The sequence below is a fragment of the Pristis pectinata genome, chromosome 25, assembly GCF_009764475.1.
Source record: "Pristis pectinata isolate sPriPec2 chromosome 25, sPriPec2.1.pri, whole genome shotgun sequence".
NCBI classification, from domain to species: domain Eukaryota; kingdom Metazoa; phylum Chordata; class Chondrichthyes; order Rhinopristiformes; family Pristidae; genus Pristis; species Pristis pectinata.
In genome coordinates this window covers 11,741,220-11,765,323 of record NC_067429.1, presented here as the reverse complement: position 1 = coordinate 11,765,323, position 24,104 = coordinate 11,741,220, and the positions used below count along the sequence as shown (strand labels likewise).

Genomic DNA, 24,104 nt, shown 5'->3' with positions numbered 1-24,104 from the left:
AATTGTCAACAAGACTGACAATACTGGAGTTACACAAGTGCCAGAAAGCACCACAGGATTCAGGCTAAAAATATCCTTTTATGAACAAACACATCAATTAATACAGCGTTATGCCAAAGGGTCTTCGACCTGAAACGTTAACTGTTTCTCTTCCCACGGATGCATCCTGACCTGCTGAGCATTTCCAGCCTTTTCTGTTTTTATTTTACACTTCCAGCATCTGCAGTTTTTTTTTATTTTCACACCAATTACATGGATGCAGCATGGCACTTGGGTTATAACATAATCTCGATCACAATTTCAAGATATTCATTCTAATAGCTTTTCATTTTTCATCATAAAACAGGCAATTAAAACAAGATATAAAAAATCCCAAATATGCAATCTAGATAAAATTGCTTGTCTTTTATGTTACTATGCTTCCTTGAAAAATGTACATTCTTCCCAGTTAGTTATTCATATCTCTGAAGTGGGTCTAATTTTTCTTGCTATGTATGTACAAACAAGCTACCATGAAGTTACTACTGGTAGTGACTTTACTGAGAACTCCAGCAATGCCTTGTAACCGTTCCTAGTCCTCAGCTTTATCCGTAGTGATTCCATTTGCTACTTGCTTTCATTTGCAACTTACAGTATAATTGGAGGTAAACAGAAAACAGAAAGCTGGAAGAACTTAGCAGGTCAAACAGCATCTGTGGAGGAAAAAGGTGTAAGTCAACGCTTCGGGTTGAGACCCTGCATCAGGACTAAGGGCGGAGGAAAGATTGTCAGTATGTAGCAATACAAGGGGGGTTGGAAAAGAGGCTACTAGGTGATAGGTTGAACCAAATGGGGAAGGGATGATCGAAGTTGGAGCTTATAGTTGGAGGTGTCTCATTCATGGCAAAACCTAGGTGAGTTCATTTCTGATTTTGAGTATTTCTTAACCCAACAGATTTCTGTATGAATATACACTGGTGTGACAAGTTTTCATAGGGTCTGAAATTTAACCTCCTGCTATCTGATTGTTTTTCTCCCCCAGGTTGGTTGAACGAGCTCGGCAAACGGTTGGAGACTCCGTACACAAATAACTCGTTGGGTGGCCCTACCATTCGAAGTGCCTACATTGCTGCCCTCTACTTCACCCTGAGCAGCCTCACCAGTGTTGGCTTTGGAAACGTTTCTGCAAACACAGACGCAGAGAAGATATTTTCAATCTGCACGATGCTTATTGGGGGTAAGTGACGGTCTCCAGCCATGTTTTGCTCCAGCACAAATACACAGAAACAACAGGCAGGTTAAGGGCAGCTGGTTCCATCACAAAAGCCACACATCGATGAAGGCTCAGGCACTGTGACAAGATACTTCATACCCCACCACCTACACACAACTACCACCCCAAGGTGCAGCCATGTGATTGGGAAAAACAGAGACCAGAAGAGTGAATACATACACTACTGGCTTCATCTTTGGCTCATTAAAGTGACTGGAAAGTACTCTGGAGATGGCATGAATCACGAGTTCCTTGTGAGCTAATCAATTTCCCCCATTAAATTCACACCTTGGAATTTTTCAGGTTTTCCCACCCTGAAACCTCACAGACCACCGGTTGCGGGCTCCAGTTTGCATACATGCAGCCTAAACCTCTAAACTCTTAACCCATTTTAATGTTATCAGAGACCAACATAGTGACCATACTGCCTGAATGTGAGCCTGATAATTCTTTTGAAGGCAGCTGATTCAGAAAAACATGGGGGAAGAGAACAGCCAAAAAGCCATGAAATGATAATGATTTAAATGGTTTATCAGAAAACCAGGTCTTGACTTCCTTCTTTCACACTTCCATCTATTCCATCTTCCCCTCCAGCTCTGATGCACGCCGTTGTTTTTGGGAATGTTACCGCCATTATCCAACGTATGTACTCAAGGCGCTCACTCTACCACACTCGCATGAAGGACCTGAAAGACTTTATTCGAGTTCACCGCCTTCCACAGAATCTCAAGCAACGAATGCTTGAATATTTCCAGACCACCTGGTCCGTGAATAACGGGATCGATGCCAATGAGGTAAAGCAGCAAGGACACCTACTCTTACATTCACCTAGTCCGATCTACAAACCAAAAGTCTCTTTGACACGAAAGGGAGGAAGTCAGGGTTCAGTTGAACTGATCTGTCAAGATGCAAATTAGATCTGACAAGCCACATTACATCTAAAGTACCACCTTAGCACAGTTTCCAGTGTACGATTTAATTCACACTCCCTATAGGGTGTGTCAGCATCTGAGCAGGGTGAAGTAACTGCAATATTATCCAACAAGGGGACCAGGATTGGAAGATGGATTGTCAGCATTTTAGTGGGAGCATTTCCAAGGGGGCACCAGATGGCTCTGATGAGTGGGATAGGCGCAGATGAGTCATGGGGAAAATGAGTCACTGGTGAATGGTGATTCTACAGGAGGTTGAGGATGAGAAGGCGTTTGACCAGGGTAAAAGGGAAGGCAGCTGAATAGGTATTGTCAACTTTAGAAAGACCAACCTCCTTGAGGATGGGAGGTGAGAGATGAAGCAGCAAGGAGAGGGTGAAGAATGAAGTCAGAGTTATCTTTGCACTTCAATATGATCTTGGAGCAATGAGAGCCAGAGGCACATCCTTTGGTCCATACTGAACTGGTTGGAACTATCTAATATTAATTGAACTCAGGATTAGCACTACCCACCACACTAATACTTGAATGGAGACCAGTGTTGCACACTGCACTGGTATATCTCATTTTCTCACACAATAATTATGGAAACAGAGTTGGAAAAGAATTATTGAAAGATCTGCACACTGAAAGAGTTCAGCAAAAATTTGTCATGAACTCATTGGCACTGAAAAATGGATTAACTTCTCAAAACGCATTTGATCTGTGGTCCACGTCAAAAGAAAATAAGTTTGTCTCGACCGGATTCAAATTTAGATCTTTGAGGTAATAGACTGGAGCGTATAGTCTTCATTCTATGTTGATTGCTTTACTGCTCTAATGGGGAGAGGTGGCAAGCACAATTCTGCCTTAACAGAGATAATTTCAAAGAAAGTCATATCTCTTTCCTGCAATGATTAAACTCTTAATTGAAAACTGTCTGATCCATTTAGCTTTTTAAAATCCAATAGGTTTTTTGACTAGGTGGTTCAGGTGTCCTTATCCTGTAATGCCATGCAAGACCATGCACGCATTAACTAGAGAGAACGGGTCAGACAGACAACCTGCTCCTTCCCCTCCAGTAACAAAGTTTTCCCCCTCTACAAGATACCCCTGCAGCAGCATGTAGGCTGCGTCTGACATTTCTCTAGAGTCATGGAGCTGTGGAAGTTGTAAGGATAACTGGGTGGAACCAGTGACACAGCTACTTGTGCTGCTTCCTCACAGTTGTAGAGACCCTGGTTCAATCCTGAACTCCGGTACTGTCTGTGTGGAGTATGTAAGTCCTCCCTGTGACTGCGTGGGTTTCCTCTGGGTGCTCTGGTTTCCTCCCATTTCCCAAAGACGTGTGGTTGGTAGGTTAATTGGCCCCAAGTGTAGGCGAGTGGTAGAATATGGGGGGGGGGGGGGGAATGAATGGGAATGTGGGGAGAATAAAATGGGATTAATATAGGAAAAGTACCTGCGTACTTGATGGCTGGTGTGGACAAGGTAGGCTGAAGGGCCTGTTTCCATGATGTATAACTCTATAACTATAACTCTATGATAAACATTTCCTACTTTCTGATGTTGCACAGCAGTTACCTGACTTGAGTGCAGTGAGGTAAAAGCATTATGGGTTCCTTTCTTTTTCTTTTTCATAAACCTATTGAAGAACAAAAGCATTTAGTGTCCTGGGACCATTCTCCATTGATGTCACTTGTTTGAGGTCTGTGAGAGATACCCGTGTGGAGGAATAGATCAGGGTCTATAAAGGCACAACTATCAGTCAGGGACCAATGTTTGTTGGAGGATGCAGCACTGGTGAATTCATCAGTCACAAAGCTCAAGGTGCCAGCACTCCTGGACAGGCCTTACGCACTTGTGGCTGTTGCTTTGTGCTCTCCACTGTAGTGGAATGAGCACAATAAATCAAGTAAGTTCAAGGCCAGGTCCAGGTAAAAGAAGGCATGTTGTCAGGGAGAGAATCCAAAGGTTGTGGAGGAGGGGACGGTCAAGGAATCTGAACACAGTGGGTGTTGGGTCTAATGGGTAGGTGGAGGGCCCAGAACAAGGGTTGGCTGCTAGGATTCAGTGGCCAGTGGGATAAGATCAGAGGTAGGAGAGTAGGACTGGCAGGCAGAGAGTTGTATCAGAGGTCGGTAGAGAAGTCTTGATACTTCTGGGCTATGGTTGGTAGTCAGTGTTAGGCTTAGTGGCTGGGATGAAGAATCTTGTTAGGTCAGCAGGTCTGGGGTTGGGGTTGGGGTGGGTGGAGGGCAGAGATGGCCAAGGGTTGTGAGGTTTGAGGAGGGGATTGGGATTGCTCTGGGACATGGGAGGGTGATGGTGGGAGCCCAAAGGAGAGCTGCACAAGCACCTTCCTTAAAGAGAACCCCCCCTGTGTCTGGTTCCCAGCACTGACCTGGGACCTGCTCAGACGCGCCTGGGCAGGCACGGAGGGTGTAGTGGTTAGCGTTACGCTATTACAGCACCAGCAACCCGGGTTCAAGGTTGTAAGGAGTTTGTATGTTTTCCCTGTGTCTGCGTGGGTTTCCTCCTGGTGCTCCGGTTTCCTCCCACATTCCAAAGACGTACGGGTTAGGAAGTTGTGGGCATGCTATGTTGGCATCGGAAGCATGGCAACACTAGTGGTCTGCCCCCAGAACACTCTACGCAAAAGGTGCATTTCACTGTACATGTGCAGGTGACTAATAAATATCTTTAAAATCACACAGAAACATGCTTCAGAGGTGCTGTAAAAGTCTATTTCTGCATAACTCTCCCATGGAAGTCAGAACAAGAGCTAAGATAAGATTTCTTTATTAGTCACATGTACATCGAAACACACAGTGAACTGCATCTTTTGCGTAGAGTGTTCTGGGGGCAACCCACAAGTGTCACCACATTTCCAGCGCCAACATAGCACACCCACAACTTCCTAACCTGTACGTCTTTGGAATGTGGGAGGAAACCGGGGCAGCCGGAGGAAACCCACGCAGACACAGGGAGAACGTACAAACGTCTTACAGACAGTGGCCAGAATTGAACCCGTATCGCTGGCGCTGTAATAGCGTTACACTAACCGCTACACTACCGTGCATTCCACACCATTTGTGACATCTCTCCAGCTGCTCTGTATACTTAGTGCTCAGACATGCATATGTAGTACCTGGAAGAGAAATCACAGACTTTGTCCCATTGATAAAGTCCCCAGTTTTGAATAACGTTTCATTCTTCACTGAACTTGAACAACAGAACGTACAGAAACTTGGCGCTACATGGTCCAGTTTCTAGGCATGCATGCCTTTGATAGACATGGTTGAACTGGAGCATGTACCAAAAAGAGACCAAAGTAAACTGCTGGAGGAACTCGGTGTTTTTTTGCTCCAGTTTCCATCCATCTTGTGTCTCCACGTATCAAAAAAGTACCGGCTTCAGATTAGCGTTATAGATTCATACAGCATGCATACAGGCCCTTCAGCCCACCGAGTCCAGACTGACTATCAAGCACCCTTTTACACTAATCCCATTTCTTTCACTTATCCTCCCCACATTCACATCAACTCTCCCCAGATTGTACCACCCTCCTACACACACACTGGGGGCAATTTCCAGTGGACCATTAACCTACCACCATGCACATCTTGAGGATGTGGGAGGAAACCAGAGCACCCGGAGGAAACCCACACAGTCACAGGGAGCATGTGAAGACTCCACACAGGTGACCCTGGTGGTCAGGATCACACCTGGGTGGCTGGAGCTGTGAGGCAGCAGTTCTACTTGCTGCACCAAGTTATGCCTTCCATTTTAACCACGAAGCTTTGTACTAAAACACATCCTGAAGATGACACTCAAATGTTTACTTCATGTGCTGCAGCTTTTGCGGGATTTCCCAGATGAGCTCCGTGCTGACATCGCCATGCATCTTCACAAGGAGATCTTGCAGTTACCCCTCTTTATATCGGCCAGTCGTGGATGCTTGAGGTCACTGTCTCTCCACATCAAAACATCTTTCTGTGCCCCAGGAGAATACCTCATCAGACAGGGGGATGCCTTGCAGGCAAACTACTTTGTGTGCTCAGGCTCCATGGAAGTTCTGAAGGACAACATGGTATTGGCAATTCTTGGTAAGACCTAACAACTGCTGAGCTCAGCTTGACTTTCCACATCACACGTTATACACCTTCTTTAGTTAGATGTGGTTGGTCAAAAGGGTGGGTTTTAAGGACTGGGTTTTAAAAGAGGAGAGAGAGCCAGCAAAGTGAAGTTAGAAGGCAATACCAGAGCCTAGAAGGTTAAGAAGATAGGAAAGAGAAATAGAAGGACATCATGTGGTCCCTTGAACCATTCAATAAAATCATGGCTGATCCTGTGCCACTTTACAGCCCAGTCCCCATATTCTCTTGAAACAAACAATCTGCTGGAGGAACTCAGTGAGTCGAGCAACATCTGTGGGAGGAAATAAATTGTGGGTGTTTCAGGTCAAAACCCTGTATCAGGACTGGTGCAGGGTTTTGACCCGAAATGTGGACAATTCCTTTCCTCCCACAGATGCTGCTCAACCCGCTGAGTTCCTCCAGCAGATTGTTTGCTGCTCCAGAGTCCAGCATCTGTGGTCTCTTATGTATCCCCATATTCTCTTACTTCCTTAATGTCCAAAAATCAATCTATCTGTCAATCTACAGGTCCTCCTGAGGTTACAGCAGAGTTCCGTTCCTGTGAACTGTTTGTAACCCGGACAGTTCACAAGTCGGAACTGCGGCCACAAGCTCCGATCCCACCTGGCAGAAGATGCCTGGAGCGCCGCAGCAGCTGGCAAGTCAAACACCTGCTCATTGTACAGGTTGCATAAAAATCGAGCATTCCTAATCTGAGGAGGACGTGTATCTATCTGTCTGTCTATGTTTGTATGTATGGCTATCTGTCTGTCTAATCTATGTATGTATGTATCTATTTAATCTCAGCCTTGAATAGACACAGTGACTAAGGACGTTTGCCAACATATATTGTTCCACCCATTTATTTGACCCAGTTTCAGTTTATCAAGCTCAAGTATTATTAGTTTTGCATTTTTTGGTAGGCCAGTTCACAAAGCCATTACCTAATCCACCTGGCTTCCAAGCCAATGCATTTCATCTTGTGCAGATGTAGAGTGCTCTACATTTGGTGTAAGGTGTAGGTTAGAATGATCAGAGACTTAAACCTCACCCAATATAACAAGGATAACCCATACTCCTTGCTTTTAATGGGTGCTAGTATGATCTGTTTCATCTGTACTTTCTGATGTTAAACAGTGGACTGAGAGCTAGATTGTGATCGGAAATGACACTGGGTGAAAGTGATCTATCTTCCTGCGATATATTGTAAATGTTCATTGATTTAATTTTGAAAGTTTGGGAATTTCAACTCACAAATTAATTAATAAGATTGTACACAACACAAAACTGCCATTTTGCCCATTGCCCCTTCATGCACCTAACACCACTCCACTTCATTGCCTATATCTCTTAGGATTGCTGCCTCGCATAGTTTTCTTTCAAAACCTTTGTTGAAATATTCATGTTTAAAAATGCCCAAAAGCAGCTGGAGACATAAACATAGCCCAGAGCAGGTGGAATTGAGAACGATTGATTCTACAAACTGAGATATGAGGGTAGGATTCTCAGTGAATGATGGATTTGTTTCTCTTATTACTGGGCAGGGTGGCTTGTAGAACGCATGAAGTATAAAGACATATTAAGGATTCTGGTTAAGCAAGTATTTTCTTCTTGGTTACTGCAAATGTCTTTATAACCTCATGGCTTACCCAGTACATTGCTAACTATTAGACTAGTAATTCAGAAACCTAGATTTAACAATCCAGAGATCTGAGCTTTAATCCCACCGTGCAGCTGTGGAATGCCGTTGTGACCTCCTCTACATCTGTGAGACCAGACAACCGCTTCACCGAGCACCTTCGATCCATCCACCATGGCCATCTGGATCTCCTGGTTGCCAGTCATTTTTAATTCTCCTCCCCATTCCCACACCGACATGTCTGTCCTCAGCCTCTTCCACTGCCAAGTTGAAGCTAAACGCAAACTGGAGGAGCAGCGTTTAGCTTCAACTTGGCAGTGGAAGAGGCTGAGGACAAAACTACCAGGATATTCTGCCTCGATTATCTACAACCTGGCAGTATGAACATTGAATTCTCTAACTTCAGGTAAATGCTGCCCCTCTTGTACTTTTCCTCTTTTCTCCTGGCCCCCATCATCATATCTCTTTCCCTTCCCTCACCCTTGCCATCTGCCCATCGCCTACACACTCCTCCCACTGGTTCCCCTGCCCACCTCCCTCCCTTTACTTCACGCTCCACCTTCCTCTCCTGTCAGATTCCATCATCTTCTGCCTTTTGTCACCTCCACCTATCACCTCCCAGCTTCTGACACTATTCCCACTCTCCCCTCCCCCATTGCATATCACACCCCCCCTCACCTGGATCCACCCATCACCTGCCAGCTCTTGCTATCCCTTCCCCTCGCCTCTTTATACCGGCTATCTCCCCTCTATCTTTTAGTCCAGATGAAGGGCCTCGACCCGAAACGTCAACTGTCCATTTTCCTCCATAGATGCTGCCTGACCCACTGAGTTCCTCCAGCATTTTCTGTGTTGCCTGTGGAATTTAAATTTGGTTAATAATCTGGAATGTGGAAACAGAACTAGTCTTAGTAATGATGACTACAAAAACTACCAGCATATTGTTTAAAATAAAATCTATTTGGTTTGCTAATTCCCATTTGTTGAAGAACTCTGCCTTCATTACCTGGTCCAGCCTATATGGGATTCTGCATCTTCCCCACCCCATGTGTTTGCTCTTAACTATCCCAGCAAGCCAGTCATTTGTGCTGAACCATGACACTCAAACCGGACAGGAATAAAACCAGACAGATCACTCGGCATCCACCCAGGCCCCAAATTCTGACACGGCATAGTTGCTCCGGGCCCTGTTGACATCGCAAAGTCCCCTGCATAAACTTCTTGTAATGGGTGGGAGAACAGATTAACCAAGTAAAAGCCTGAAATAGTCCTATACATCAACTCATACCCCACAGAAGTGTGGGAAACTCCTTCATCACAATACCTGGGGACATCCTATCCCAATAGCAGGATGAACCTACCATAGGTGGTGGGACAGTGGTATATAGATGGGAAGGGTTTAGCTCTTGGAGTCCTAGACCCCATGACGTCTCATGGCATCAGGCAAACATGGGCAAGGAAACCTCTTCCTGATTAGCACCTATCGTCCTCCGTCAGCTGATGTATCTGTGCTGCTCCATGTTGAACAGAATTTGGAAGAAGCACTGAAAGTAGCAAGGGCACAAAATGTACTCTGGGTGGGGGTTGAAAGGGTGCATCGCCTAGGGTTGTTTGGTACCATCAACGCCAACTGAATTCTGAAGAACATAGCTGCCAGACTGGGTCTGCAGCAGGTAGCGAGTGAACCAGTAAGCAGGATAAACCTATTTAACCTCTCATCAATCTAACTGCGGCAGATACATCTGTCCACGACAATATTGGTTGAAATGACCACCGCACATCCTGGTGGAGACCTAATTTCATTTTCATACCAAAGTCATCTTCCTTCTGGACTCAGAACAGATCTGGCAGCTCAAAACTGGGCATCAGAAATGGTCACCATCACAATTTGTAACCTCATGTCCTAACTGTTGAGATCCTTAGATATGGATGTCTCAAAGTGTTTTATATCCAATCAATTATTATTTTTGTAAGTGTAATCACTGTTATCGGCCAACCAAAAAGCCACATAATTAATAACATTTGAACAAATGGCGTAAAAAGAATTCTGAGAATATTTAAGATCTCTTGACACACCTATTAAAGAATCACATGGGATCTTTTCGATTAACCTGAATAGCCAACAGCTCAACTGTGAGCACTTGCCTGAAGTCACCAGCCTAGAATACAGACCCAAATCATGGAGTGTGACTCAAACACACCAGCTTCTAACTCTGAGGCAAGTTTGCAAGAAAAAACACATTTTAAACAGATGTTTCATTAGTGGTACAAACAACAGCAGAAATTTCCAGCTTATCCTGTTTTTATGTTGGCTTCCAATTCTGATGATTTTTTTTTGTCTTGATAATCAGCTACAAAGTGCAGTCTCCTTGATTAAAATATTGCCATCTCATTTTAAACAACAATGGGCCTGAAGTAGGTTAAATTTTTGCCAAAGCACCAATCAGTTCATTTTGTTTATGCACTGTTTTCTGGCACTGTGAAAACCCACATTGATATTGCAGCAGTTGCTAAGCTACAAGTTTATATAATGTGAGTAGGAGGGAGTTCTTTCACTGAGACTTACTTATGTAATATGTACTGCAAACTGAGAACAGCTTGCAATTTTTTTTTATGAACTAGTAGACAATCCTTTCCTGCAATTCAAATACAATTGTTCAACTGGCTCATTCTTGCCTTTCATCTTTGTAATTCATTGTTATTCAATGATGACATTAAAAGGGGATCTGGATTATTCTCAGCAAGTGGGTCGCTCTGAAGTAGGTCCTGATGATTTGGGAACTTTTGATAGCTCGAGTGATTTTATAGTACTCAGGGAAAAAAAAATCGAAGTGCTGTAAAATATTCTTATCAGATTATCATTCACAACTCACAAAGATGATGGGCTGTTCTGTAAAATTCCACGTTCGATTACATTTTCTAATTCTTCACACTTGTGCAATATCCTTTTCATGTTTGGAAACTTCAGACTCCAGAAGCATTAAACTGATTCACAAAAAAATATTTTGTACCTTTAGCGAAAAGGGAGCTTGGTGGTCCTCAACTTCAGTGGAAAACCAAATATTCAGTATTTCAGTAGAAAACTGGGCTGTTGCTGCAAAAAGCAAATTTTCATTGCATTTATACCCTGTGTGTGTATGCCTATGACAATAAACTTGATCTTGAACTTGAAATATAATGCTGAGCTGATCAGTTTGGACCAATAACTTAAACAACTTGCAGCAGGAACAGAAAATGCTGAAAGGACTCAGTAGGTCCGGCAGCATCTAGGAGAGCGCGACAGAGCTAACAATTCAGGATGATCACCATTCATCAGAAAAATTCTCACAAAAGGTGATAATAAATAAAACATAACTGCCCTCTGAAATGGCCAAGTCCTCCAGATCAGAGACACTCAGGAACGAACAATAAATGCCAGCCTTGTCAGCGACATCCATATCCTTTGAAAGGGTAATTTAAAATAATACAAATTCAGGCAAAAATGTTCACTCATTTAAAGGACCAACCATGCATCAAACATTGAAGACCAGGTTCAAGGAACCATATGACTAACTCTTGCCATGTCTTATGTTTGTACTGTAGAGACATACCTCCTTCACTGTGTGGAATAGGCAGGTGACTATTCAGTACCTATGTGTTAGCAAGACTATAACTGGAATTTCACCACGAGGAGATTATTGCTCCTGTGCCTTGTTTTGGTGTTCAGGAGATGTACTCCATTATGCTACTTAATAAAAACGATTTCAATGGAGATGAATGTTGAAGTCTGATTGAAATTGAATAGTAAATATAGACAGGAATTTTTAAAATTCATATCCAGTTCTCTATTTCTTTGATGTCAGTTGAGTACTATATTTTAATTACAAACATTGACTTTATGGCAGAAAGGAACCATTTGGACCAACTAGCCTTTACAATTGCTTCTGCTCCATTTGAGTTTCCTCCCATATTGTTTTATCCAATCAACATATCCTTCTGAATGTATTTATGGTTCATGAAAGAAACATGTTCTCAGTCCTGTTTTAGATCACTATACACCCCAAGTCAAACGCTGGGCAATATCATTTTTCTCAATTAGCATCCTACAAAAAGATTTGGATCTAAAATTAATTGATGTTTAAGGTACCTAGAGATATTCTGAGCTGCTTTCTATTGCAGGCAAAGGAGACTTGATCGGTGCAGATCTTTCAACCAAGGGCCAAGTAATTAAAACTAATGCTGATGTGAAAGCATTAACTTATTGTGACCTGCAATACATCAGTTTGAGAGGCTTATTTGAGGTGTTGGAACTCTACCCTGAGTATTCAAGCAAATTCCTGTCCAACATCCACCGTGACCTGACCTTCAACCTTGAAGAAGGGCGTGAAGCACTGGTAAGAGCAGACCTTTGAAAATATTTCACCTTTGAAAATATTTCACCTTTATGTGTAAGCTTTGATACATTGATCACCTTAATTTGTGACCAAAAACCCATGTAATTTTTGCAAGCAAGTAGTTGAAAGGATCTCTAATTCTGGGAGTTAATTCATTGAGCTACATTACTCTCAAGTCTCCTCCTTCTTTCTCAGCTGCCCATGAAGTTCTATGTCCACATAATTGTCTTCCAGGAATATGGTCATATCCCCAACTGACAAATTCAACTATCCTCAATTGCAATGAGAGTAATAAGTCCTTTTTTTTTCTGGTATTTTATTGCACTTTTTAAATGTTTTTTATTGATCATTGAGAGTCACTGAGACTATACTTTTATTCTTTGTATGCATTGAATGATATAAACAATAGTTATGTTAATGTTTAAATATTTTCTTTGATTATAGGTTTTAAATGTGCTTTGTATGAATGACAAAAATGTTTAAAACTGTATTTTCATTGTTTCTCGATAGTTTATGCTGGTTTCTACATCCAGTTGAAATTTGTGCATATACTAATAACATTGGTTTGTGGAGTGTTTATAGCCCACCATTTATTTTGTGAATGCATGGCCATACAAATGTTCTCTATTGCCATTTCACTACTATGGGATCTTTCAAACCAGTTTGCAAAGGAGAATGAAAATCAATTTTTTTTAAAAAAACAGTAGAATTTTTATTTTGACAGACAACATCTCTGCTATTAGGGTAAAACTTTAACTGCTCTTTCCCATGGTATCCAGCCACTTTATCCACTAAAATAGTGGTGGAGACAGAAGAGGTACATAGAGTCCTTCTGCACCCACAGAATTCTCTGCAATAAAAACAGCAAATGCTGGAAACATGCTGCAGGCAGGCAGCATCTGTGGAAAGAGAAACAATTAATGTTTCAGGCCCATGACCCTTCAACAGAAGTGGCGAAGAGGTACAGTACATGGATAGGAAAGGTTTAGAGGGATATGAGCCAAATGCAGGCAAACGGGACCAGCTCACTTAGACAACTTGGTCAGCATGGATGAGTTGGGCCAAAGAGCCAATTTTTTATGCTGTATAACTCTATGACTCTAATGGTTCTAAGATTAAAAAGCTCTCACTGCCTATAAACCTATATCTTAAGATCTAAGACAGCTGTGTTTATTAGAATGTAAAAGCAATTGCTGAACTTAATCCAGAATTTGAGAATATACTCTGATAACACAAATAAATTAAAAGTCATTGTTTTATCAGAGAAGGCACAAACACTCCATTAACCAAAGTCAGAAATGTGATGAAAGGTCCTGATGAAGGGTCTCGACCCAAACCATCAACTGTTTATTTCCCTCCATAGATGCTGCCTGACCTGCTGAGTTCCTCCAGCACTTTTTGTGTATTGTTCCAGATTCCAGCATCTGCAGAATCTCCTGTGTCTCAGAAATTTGATTTGTGGTATCTTGCATTCATGTTCTGCAGCCATTGAAACAATTTTGAATTATAGTATTGGCTTGATGCCTGATTACAAACCAGCTAACAGGGTACCATAGTGTAATGGTTAAGTCACTGTACTAGTAGCCAAAGGTCTGAACTAGTAATCCAAATACATGAGTTCAAATACCACAGTACCAGTTGGGAAAGTTAAATTCGAGGAGTTAAGTAAATGTAAACAATAGCTAGAAAACTATTGGATTGTTGTTTTAAAACCAATCCTTTTTTCTAGTGTCCTTCAGGAAAGGAAACATACCCTCCTTATTTGTTTTGGCCAGTATGTGACTCCAACCCCAACAAAATCTTTGATTCTTAACTGCCTCTTCAGTCAATTAAGGACAGACAATAATATTGGCATTGCCAGTGATGTCCACATCCTGAGTCCTAGGGAGATACAGCATGGAACTAGGCCCTTAAACCCACAGAGGCCACACTGTCCAGAAACCACCCATTTACACCAATCCTACGTTATTGCATTTTTAAAATTCTCATCAACGCCAACTCACTAGGGGAAATTTGCAGTGGCCAGCTTACCTACCAAAGACGCGTGTCTTTGAGAAACCGGAGCACCTGGAGAAAACCCATGTAGTCACAGGGAGAACATTCAAAGTCCACCTAAGGTCAGGATTGAACCTGGGTCTCTGGTACCATGAGGCAGTGGCACTATACTGCCCTGTAGATGAATACTTAAAAAAAACTTACACATGCACTGCTGGCCCAAATGCTTATTTATAATTGCTTTGTTTTACTTTTAGCAGAGCTTGAAATTTTTGGATTTAACTGATTAAAAAAGAATACTCCCAAATATCTGCTTGGAAAAATATTTTTTTATTTATTTTCACCAAGAATACTAAATGCTGGTAATAAATGTCAACTGTCCAGAATTTACTTGCTCAGTCATTTGCTTTAAGAATGCCAGGATGATTGTTCGATGTACCCTGGAAGTGGTGAATCTGGTAGACAGTGGTACCTTAGAGTAATGGATGGTGAGGTGATGCAGCAGTTGTGAGACCCTGGGTTCAACCCTGACCTTGGAAACCATCTGTGTGGAGTCTGCGTGTTCTCCCTGTGACCTAGTGGTTTTCCACCAGGTGCTCCAGTTTGTTCACAAACCTCAAAGAGATGTTGATAGATTATTTGACAACTGTAAATTACCCCTTAAATGTAGTTAAGTAGCCAAAAATGTAAGAATAAAAGGGGAGTTAATAGGCATGTAAGAGAGAGTAAGTTGCAGGGGTACAGGGAATTAATGACAGGAGGAATGGAATTGATTGGATTGCCTACTGGGACTCAAAATGGACCTGATGGGCTAATTGGTCTACTTGTGTGACTTTGAATCTGCACGTGTTGTCATTTTTATTGATTTCAATCTAGTTGCTCTTCAAAGAGTCTGAAATCTGATTCAAAATAGATCAAAACTTGAAAGATGTTTTTAAATACCAAGAAAATTTTGCTGAACAGTGATTAAAACTGACAGAACATGTCTGAACATCAAAAAACTCCTCCTGAATAACAAAAATCAGTCCTGAACTGAACCAAAAGAAAAGTGTGTAAAATTCAAGCTTTAAATATTAATGTAGTGATTCCTGTTAATCAGACCTCCCACCTGTGGTGTCACTGTGATGCGAGTCATCCACGTCTGTCCACCATTTTTGTGTTACTGCAACAAACCCAATTAAAACAAAACCTGCCATATTCTCTCATCGACTATAAGTAAAACCTTGGGAGGCTCACTAATATTTACTTCACATTCAATTACTCTGGAAGCATCTGTCTCATAATGAAGTTATTACTAAATTTTACAAAGTGGTTAAATTATTAGGGTTCATAGACCTTGCCTTATGTAACAATCATAACAGAATCAATCAAGCAAGTCTGTGCTATGCTTGTAGCTTGGGGGAACAGGCCATAGAGTTGTAGGGGTTTCTCTCAGCCTACCCTGGATGTGCAGCTGTTAGTTTCCAACAGTAATGTGTTCAGTGTAGCATAGAACCCATGGGCAGATTCAAGTTGAAGTATCTAATCTAACATTCGCTCTCTGCTTCCCTAGAAACCAGAGCATAACCAGTGCTTGTAAACTGGAATCCTGTAAGATGCATAAAGTTCAAGTGTCCTTTTGTTGTAATTATGCTAATTTCAGCATTTAATATAACTTTTCAATAATGCAATTGCAACTGGCTTAACCAAATATGTTGCACATCATTGGTGCCCTGTACAAGTTTACAACAGTATGAAAGGTAAGGTGAAACTGATGGTCGCTAATAACGAGTGCCCTGCTGGACCCTACAAATATGTTCCTCTGAAGTGTTCAGGATGTTGCAATGAAGGCTGAAAGATTTTGGAACATGAGATGCAGAGGTTGTTCTGTGCCCAATATCAGTAATGCACATAATTTCTTCTGAAGGGATTATATGTACTCACCAACAATCACAATTCCTCTGGGTTTGTAGATAAGAGCTAACAGCCTGTTGCACTTGAGAAGATTACATTAATCAGACACAGGATGGGGTAAAGTACTTCTACTCATGACTTCCCCCGTTAGAAGTTGTGGTGATGGAGAAGCAGATGCTCTCATTATAAAATGCAGTGAAATCAAAGCATGTGTAAACATTTATGAATTCCTTCTCAACAGCTGGTAAGAAGTATTTGAGACATTTAAGTTTCCTCTCTATGTGATAAATTAACGCATGCCCTATTTTAACACAGTTGTTAATTGAAATTAAATTCCAGATCTATTTCACATGACAGCAATGATAAGCCTTAAAATAGTGAACATAAAATGTTTAATGAAAATTTGGAATAATGTGTGAATGGGATGGTGTTAGGTAATAGCTCTGATCACAGTCGGCTTGCACAGTTACATGCTTCCCACAGTTTAATACTCTCCCATTTCCACAGAAAAGAAAGTAATTAGACATGTTGGGAGACGGGACACAAGAGACTGCAGATGCTGGAATTTGGAGCAACAAACAATCTGCTGGAGGAACTCAGCAGGTCGAGCTGCATCTGTCGGGGGGGGGGGGTTGTGGGGGAGGGTTGGTAGGGGAAGAAATCGTTGCCGTTTCAGGTCAAAGCCCTACATCAGAGCTGAGGGTGGAGAGGCAAGATGGCCAGTATAAAGAGGAGAAGGGGAGAGGGAGTCCGAGGTGATTGGTGGACTGAGTGGGGTGTAAGATGACAGGCAGGTTGCACCAGGTAGGGGAAGGGAGCGGGGGTGCAGTTGGGAGACAGTGGCAAGTGAATGAGAAGTGGAGGCAGACAAAGAGAGAGAGAAAGATAATGAGAGGCAAATGGAGCAAGGTAGGGGTAGGGGAGTATGAAGGTTGGAGACTGCCTTTCCCACTAGGGGACTGTGGATCATGGGGACAATGACCATGAAATTTTGACATGGAATATTACCCAGAGACTCTTTTCTCTTTATAACCAGATATTGGAAGGATTGGCTTGCTAGAAGAATGTTGTTGTCATGGTGAATTCTGTTGCTTCTGTGTCATTTGCATGTCCTACAGCAGCCATGCTTATGGAATCAGACTGATAATGAGACTGCCCTCTGAATCACAGTTATGTTCTGGATTTAGGCAAACCAGGAGAAATTGACTTTTTTTTTTGCATCAAAACCTTTATGCCATCATTTTTTTTCTTTTGCTAACTTGACCAGATACGTAACTGGATCAGTCACATAAGTAGTGTGACCACATCAGAGGCTGTGGGTGACTCACCTCCTGACTCCCCTAAGCCTTTCCTGCAGCTACTAGACAAAAGTCAATTGTATATTGTGAGAAAAAATAGGTTTTAGGGAAATAAATGGGGGATTGGGATTGGTTGAATTGCTCTGAGAGCTAGTATAAATTCCATGAGCTGAATGGCCTCTGTCTATGTTGCAAGAAAATATAAATAATAACAGACCATATTTCCCTTGTCTGGATGTTTGCAGCTCCCCTAACACACTAGAACCTCAGCAACTGTTCAGGATACAGCCGACTGCAGAACTGGCACCCGATTCACCACCATAAAACACTCAAAAATAAAGATTAATAGATTTCTAGGTATTAGTATCATTGCATATCAGGATGGGGCAGATTAGCTCTGATCTGAATGGCAGAGCATGCTTGAGGAACAGAATAGCCTAAGTCTTTCTCCTGTTTCTTGTGTTCATATGTTCTACACATTCACTCCCTCCACCACCGGCACAACATGTGTATATCCATAGGTGCACTGCAGCAACTCATCAAGGCTTCTATGAAGCATCTCCCACCCGATGACCTTTACTGCCAGGAAAGACAAGTGACATATTCATCACCCAATGCAAATATCTCCCCAAGTCACACACCACCACGGCTTGAAAATATATGATTGTTCCTTTATCATTGCAAGGTCTATATCTTAGAACTCAGCCACTAACATTGCTGTGGGAGTACCTTAACGGCATAGACAGCAACAATTCAAGAAGGGGCTCACCGTCACCTCTAGTTTAACTAGGGATGGACAATAAATGTTAGTTTGGCCAGCAAATTCTACGCTTCATCAATTAATTGAAAAAACACTGGATCCATGTCCTGAGGGCAAATTGATTAGATGCCATCAACCTTTTAGAGTTGCTATCCAGTCTTTTAACTAGTTAAAATCAAAGAATATGATTATAGTCAACGCTTTCCTGAAAGCTACACTCAGCTGTCTGCAGATTTCTAGCAGCAGTAACTGGTTGTACTGTGAATATGATTATATTTGATAGATTGTAACGCAGATAAATTCAGGTGTAACTTAGTATGGCCTGTTCCAGCTAACTGCATGATACAAATTCCATCTATTGTATTCACAGGGAATCTCAAAATGCTCCAAATCCCCAAGACTCCCTCAGGTATGTTGGCTAATTTATTCTGAATGTAGTGATACCTTGTGATGTTAACTAGCAATAAACTAAAATGGGAGAACAAAATCATTGATAAGTGGATACAATTCTGTGAACTTTCATTCATATCCGAGCTGTTACTCTGAGACTGACAGATCTGCTGCTGGATCCAACCAGGCAAGATCTCATTAGTGCTGACTGACATCAATTACAGTTCTATCTCAGAGTGCATTCTCAGTATTTATGGTTCCCCGTGTGCACAAAAGCTTCCCTGATCTCTTAGTATTAATTAGCTTCATTAACATAAAAAAAGTTTCTTGTAAACTCAGAACAGCTTTAATAGTTAAACTCCAGGGGTCCTCTCAACTCCTTGTATTTCTGATTTGACAGCACAGAGGAGTTTCATTCCATATAATGACAAGGCATAAATGGGTTTAAGACCGATCTCTCTGAGGTTTTCGGACTCCTCCATCTTGAGTCAGGTCAGGAGCGGACTCCAGCATTAGCCTGGTCTTGTAACTCAAAGCCCTTTGCTTCTCCTCTCACTCCGGGCACCATTGCCAACAGGCAGAGGAGATGTTCATCTCCTCAGTCTGGGCTGGATTTGAAAGCAAGGGTCAGTGGCTAAAGAATGGGAGCAGATTATTTTCCTAATGTATTAAAGTACAGCCAAAGATTGGGATTAGTATAGAAGATACTTAAGATAAAATATTTATTTATTAGTCACATATACTTTGAAACACACAGTGAAATATGTCTTTTTGCATTACTTGAGAATGTTCTGGGGGCAGCCCGCAAGTGTCGCCACTCTTCCGGCGCCAACATAGCATGCCCACAGCTCCTAACCTGTACGTCTTTAGAATGTGGGAGGAAACTGGAGCACCCGGAGGAAGCCCGTGCAGACACGGGGAGAACGTACAAACTCCTTACAGACAGCGGCGGAAATTGAACCTGGGTCACTGATGCTGTGATAGCGTTACGCTAACCGCTACACCACCATGCACAGAGTTGTACAGCACGGAAACAGGCCCTTCGGCCCAACCAGTCCATGCTGACCAAGATGCCCATCCAAGCTAGTCTCATTTGCCCGTGTTTGGCCCATATCCCTCTAAACCTTTCCTATCCATGTACCTGTCCAAGTGCCTTTTAAATGTTATTAATGTACCTGCCTCAACCACTTCCTCTGGTAACTCATTCCATATATGGACCACCATCTGGGTTTAAAAGTTGCCCCTCAGGTTCCCATTATTTCATGCCTATTGTTGGGATGAACATGTGAGCTGAAGGGCTTGTGTCCATGCTGTAATTTTCTATCACCAGAAGACACAAGTAACTGTCTCTGCACATTTTGAGCTGTTTTCCTATCATGGAGTTCTGTGGGGCAGAAATTCTTGGGAGCCCTCACTGAATTTCAGACAGAGGCTCCCAACCCATTGTGCCACATATTTCAGGTGGTTCCCATATCACATTTTTATCTTAAATATCTAAGAAGTTCTTCAATACGGTTCCCTTATACGATGAGAGGGACGCTTGACCTCACAATCTACCTTGTTGTTACCTTGCACCTTATTGTCTACCTGCAATGCACTTCCCTGTAGCTGTGACACTTTACTCTGTACTCTGTTGTTGTGTTTTTTACCCATACTACCTCAATGCGCTCTGTACTAACTCAATGTATCTGCACTGTGTAACGAATTGATCTGTACAAACGGTATGCAAGACAAGTTTTTCACTGTACCTCAGTACAAGTGACAATAATAAACCAATACCAATATACGTAGGTGCTGAGACATGGAACTTAGCACTTGCTTATTACGACACAAAAGGTCACCAGAGAGCCCATTAGATCTATGCTGGCTCCCCACTGAGCAATTCCTATCAGTCCCATTGCTACTCTTATTTCCCTGTAACCTATTCTCTCTCACGTGCCCATCGAATCCCAATTTTCCTGCTCACCTCCCCCCCCCCCCTCCCCCAGTCTAGGGGTAATTTACAGTCATCAATTAACCTATAGCATGCCTTTGGGATGTGGGAGGATACCCGGACACCCAGGGGAGAGCCATGCTGTCACGCAGGGAACATGCAAACCCCACATCAGCAGCACTCTAGGTCAGGATCGAACAAATAGCACAAACTGCCGGGCCACTGTGCCAACCTGAAACTTCACTGGCACTGGGGAAAACACAAAAGAGTCACTGCAATGCACAACAATATGCACTTTGGGTGCAGACTCATTACAGTAAAGCTCAGCAGTGCCTTGGTCCCCAGGTGTCGAACACTAATGAAAGGCTATTCCACACTTTGTGTGTTGCGTTATTGCACGGCATGTTAAAGAAAGGGTCAAATAAGTCCAAGGTCAGAACAAATCTGGAAGGTCACAGAGTGGAGGGAGAGAGGGTTGCTGTTTGGGAACCAGTGGTTAAGTCACAAATTTGATTGATGGTCAGATCGGGATTTCCATTAGGGGGAGGATCAGCAGTCGGTCAGGATCAGGGTCTTGGATCAGGGGTTGGATTGGGTGCCAGAATTATAGGTAGGAGATAAGAAGAGTCAGGGGCAATTAGTTCACCAAGGAGAGCACAGAGTCAGGTGATTGATGGGAGAGGGACGAAGGTTGCTGATTGGTGAGGGAGATGGTCACGTGGTGCCCTGATGGGGAGGGGTGCCTAAAGGAAAGGACAGTAAGGGGAACTACCTGAGTAGCTCTGGGCTGTGACCTGCTCAGGGAGCAGTGCTATTGAAACATCGTTGATCAGTGAATGCTGACATGGTCAATTCAGACACACATCAGAACAATGTGACCTAATTTCCTGGGCAGTACTCTGAGGAGAATTACAAAGGAAATGACACAAGTCATCGATGCAACAGAAAGCAGGTTGAATTTCTGAAATGCTGCAATTTGACCTAAAAATCCCAGTCCACTGTGAAAATAATTTTTATACACTTAGAGCCAAACATTTAAAAAACCCACACGTGTGAATTTCAAGCCCATTGAGTTATTTTTGTTAGGCCTAGTCATCCAGAAAGCCTAGACCTTTGCTGTACGTGAAACCACCAGCTTTACACCTCCTGAGTTGTGGTTGTTCCATTCTTATGCTTCTATCAATGTGATTAAGTTATTATGACCACAGGCTTCTCTGTACAGGTAGCGATGAGTGATATGTCCTGCATTACTACATCCCGTGAAGGCTCTGAAGCTACTAGACTGTCTTCTGAACACATTTGAAACAAAACCTCAATTCTTATTTTCCAGCCCAGACCTCTGCAGAAGTTTCACATTTTGGATAAACACACAAAATTTCATAGAAACGGGTGAAACTTGAAAAGAAAGGCTTAAAAAAATAGCACAAACTACCAGTGAGGTCTTTTGGTTCTGTTATAGCCTACATTACACTGTCATCCAGGCAATGAATGCCTATTTTTAATGTAATTCCTAAATGTGGTCAATAATTTGGACCAGGTTAATTCAATCTCACCTTTATTCTGACATCTGAGAGATAAACTGCCCAGACTAGAACTGGATCGGATAGTGTCTGGAAGGCACAAGTCCAATCCTTACCCAGAAGAACCTGGTCCCAAATGAGAAAGTTCAGAGTAATTGGTAATTGGTTTATTATTGCCACATGAACAGAGATACAGTGAAAATCTCTGTTTTGCATGCCATCCAGACAGATCATTCCAGACATAAGTACATCAAAGTAGTACAAGGGGAAAAGCAATAACAGAATGCAAAATATAGTGTTACAGTTACAGAGAAAGTGCAGTGCAGGTAGACAAATAAGGTGCAAGGGCCATGACAAGGTAGATGAGAGATCATCTTTATTATACAAGAGGTCAGATTAGGAGTTTTATAACAGCGGGATTGAAGCTGTCCTCGTGCCAGGTGGTGCATGTTTTAAACCTGTTGTATCTTCTGCCGAATGGAAAGGAAGAGAAGAGAGAATAACTGGGTTGGGAAGGGTCCTGGATTATGTTGACTGCTTTCCCAAGGCAGCGACAAGTGTAGACGCAGTCAATGGATGGGAGGCTAATTTGCGTGATGGACTGGGCTGTGTTCAGGTTGGATTCCATTCTAAATCAGCAACAAGTTAATTCTTTTAATGTAGCAAAAACTTCCCAATGGACCTCACAGGTATGTTACCAAGCAAAAGAAAAATTAACATGGAGGTAGGTGAGTGGAAGTTAGTTGAGGAAAGCAGAGGGCTGACATTCCAATAACTTGCTTGCAAACTCTGCCTGAGGCAGCATGTGAGGAACAGATGCTTTCTGAAGTAGTAGCAGACAGTAAGGGCCAGAGGACTCTGCCCCACAGTCAGTGCAAGTGAGGAGGGAAGAAAGCAGATGATCTGAAGTGCCTTCGTAGCCAGTCCTTCCCTTCCCGAACAGCATAGCTCTATCACAGTGCTGGAGTTATAGACTTTTTCCTGCATTGAAACAAAAAGGAACATTTCATGTTAATTTTTTCTTGCAACGTAGAAAAAAGCCATTCAACCCATCGAGTGTATGCTGCTTCTCAGAGAAATCCCATCAATCACATTCCCCCACTTACTTGCCTATAACCATTCTTGATTAGATGCCCGTAACACCCCAATTCTCAGATCACGTTCGAGGTAATTTGCAGTAGTCAAACACGTCTTTGGGACATGGGAGGAAACCAGAGCACCCAAAGGAAACCCATGTGGTCACAGGGAGATTAAGAAACTCCACATATACAGGACCGGAGGTCAGGATTGGACCCAAGTTGTTGGATCTGGCACATATTAATAGCACTTCACACTAGAGATGTTGCACTGGGGGAAGAGTATTGATTACAGCTGACAAGCTAATGGAAACCCATCAGTAGGAGATTGGTGGGAAAATTCTTCAAAAATTTCAGACTTGGTTTCTTTTTAGGTCTCACTAAAACAAAATACACAGACTAATAGAACAATTGCATTTATTTTCAGAATCAATCAGACAGCAGTGACAATTCCAATAAGAAACTTCCCTCCATTTTGGAAACTGAGGATGAACCAAATGAATATTCACACCTCTCACCAGCAACTAAGACTCGCAGGAAGCTCACACTGCCCGGATTGAACAGTCCGATCCGCCGAGGATCTCTTGGCAGTTTGCTGGGAGAGGAACTGAAGCATTACTCAGCAATACGACTCGGGAGTCGATCTCCAGGGAAGTGCAGGAGGGGGGGAAGCCCCCAACATAAAAAAGAAGGCAGCACGTATAGTGGTGGAAATGGCAATGTCCGAAAGCCAGCAAAGCTCCTTCTACCATCGCTGAACTGCTGTGGACCGCCTGACCTAAGCCCTAGGTAATGAGATCTCCAGATATATTATACAGGAGAAATAACACTTGGCTTGTTGACATCCAACTGAACACGCCAATGTTGTACATCGTAGCAATATACTTCACACATGGAATGAGCACTACACATTGCTAGTGCATTT

The 24,104-nt window shown here is 42.5% G+C and overlaps 1 protein-coding gene across 1 annotated transcript in view; it reads left to right on the top strand.

The window, feature by feature from the left end:
- The window catches only part of kcnh4b (potassium voltage-gated channel, subfamily H (eag-related), member 4b), a 192,904-nt gene that overhangs the window by 98,156 nt on the left and 70,644 nt on the right, over positions 1-24,104 (top strand). Inside the window, exons 8-14 of the mRNA XM_052038383.1 lie at positions 1,022-1,216; positions 1,847-2,046; positions 6,023-6,272; positions 12,100-12,314; positions 18,631-18,669; positions 19,738-19,749; positions 23,640-23,968. Coding sequence (XP_051894343.1) covers positions 1,022-1,216; positions 1,847-2,046; positions 6,023-6,272; positions 12,100-12,314; positions 18,631-18,669; positions 19,738-19,749; positions 23,640-23,968 — 1,240 coding nt within the window. The remainder of the gene's footprint in view (positions 1-1,021; positions 1,217-1,846; positions 2,047-6,022; positions 6,273-12,099; positions 12,315-18,630; positions 18,670-19,737; positions 19,750-23,639; positions 23,969-24,104) is intronic.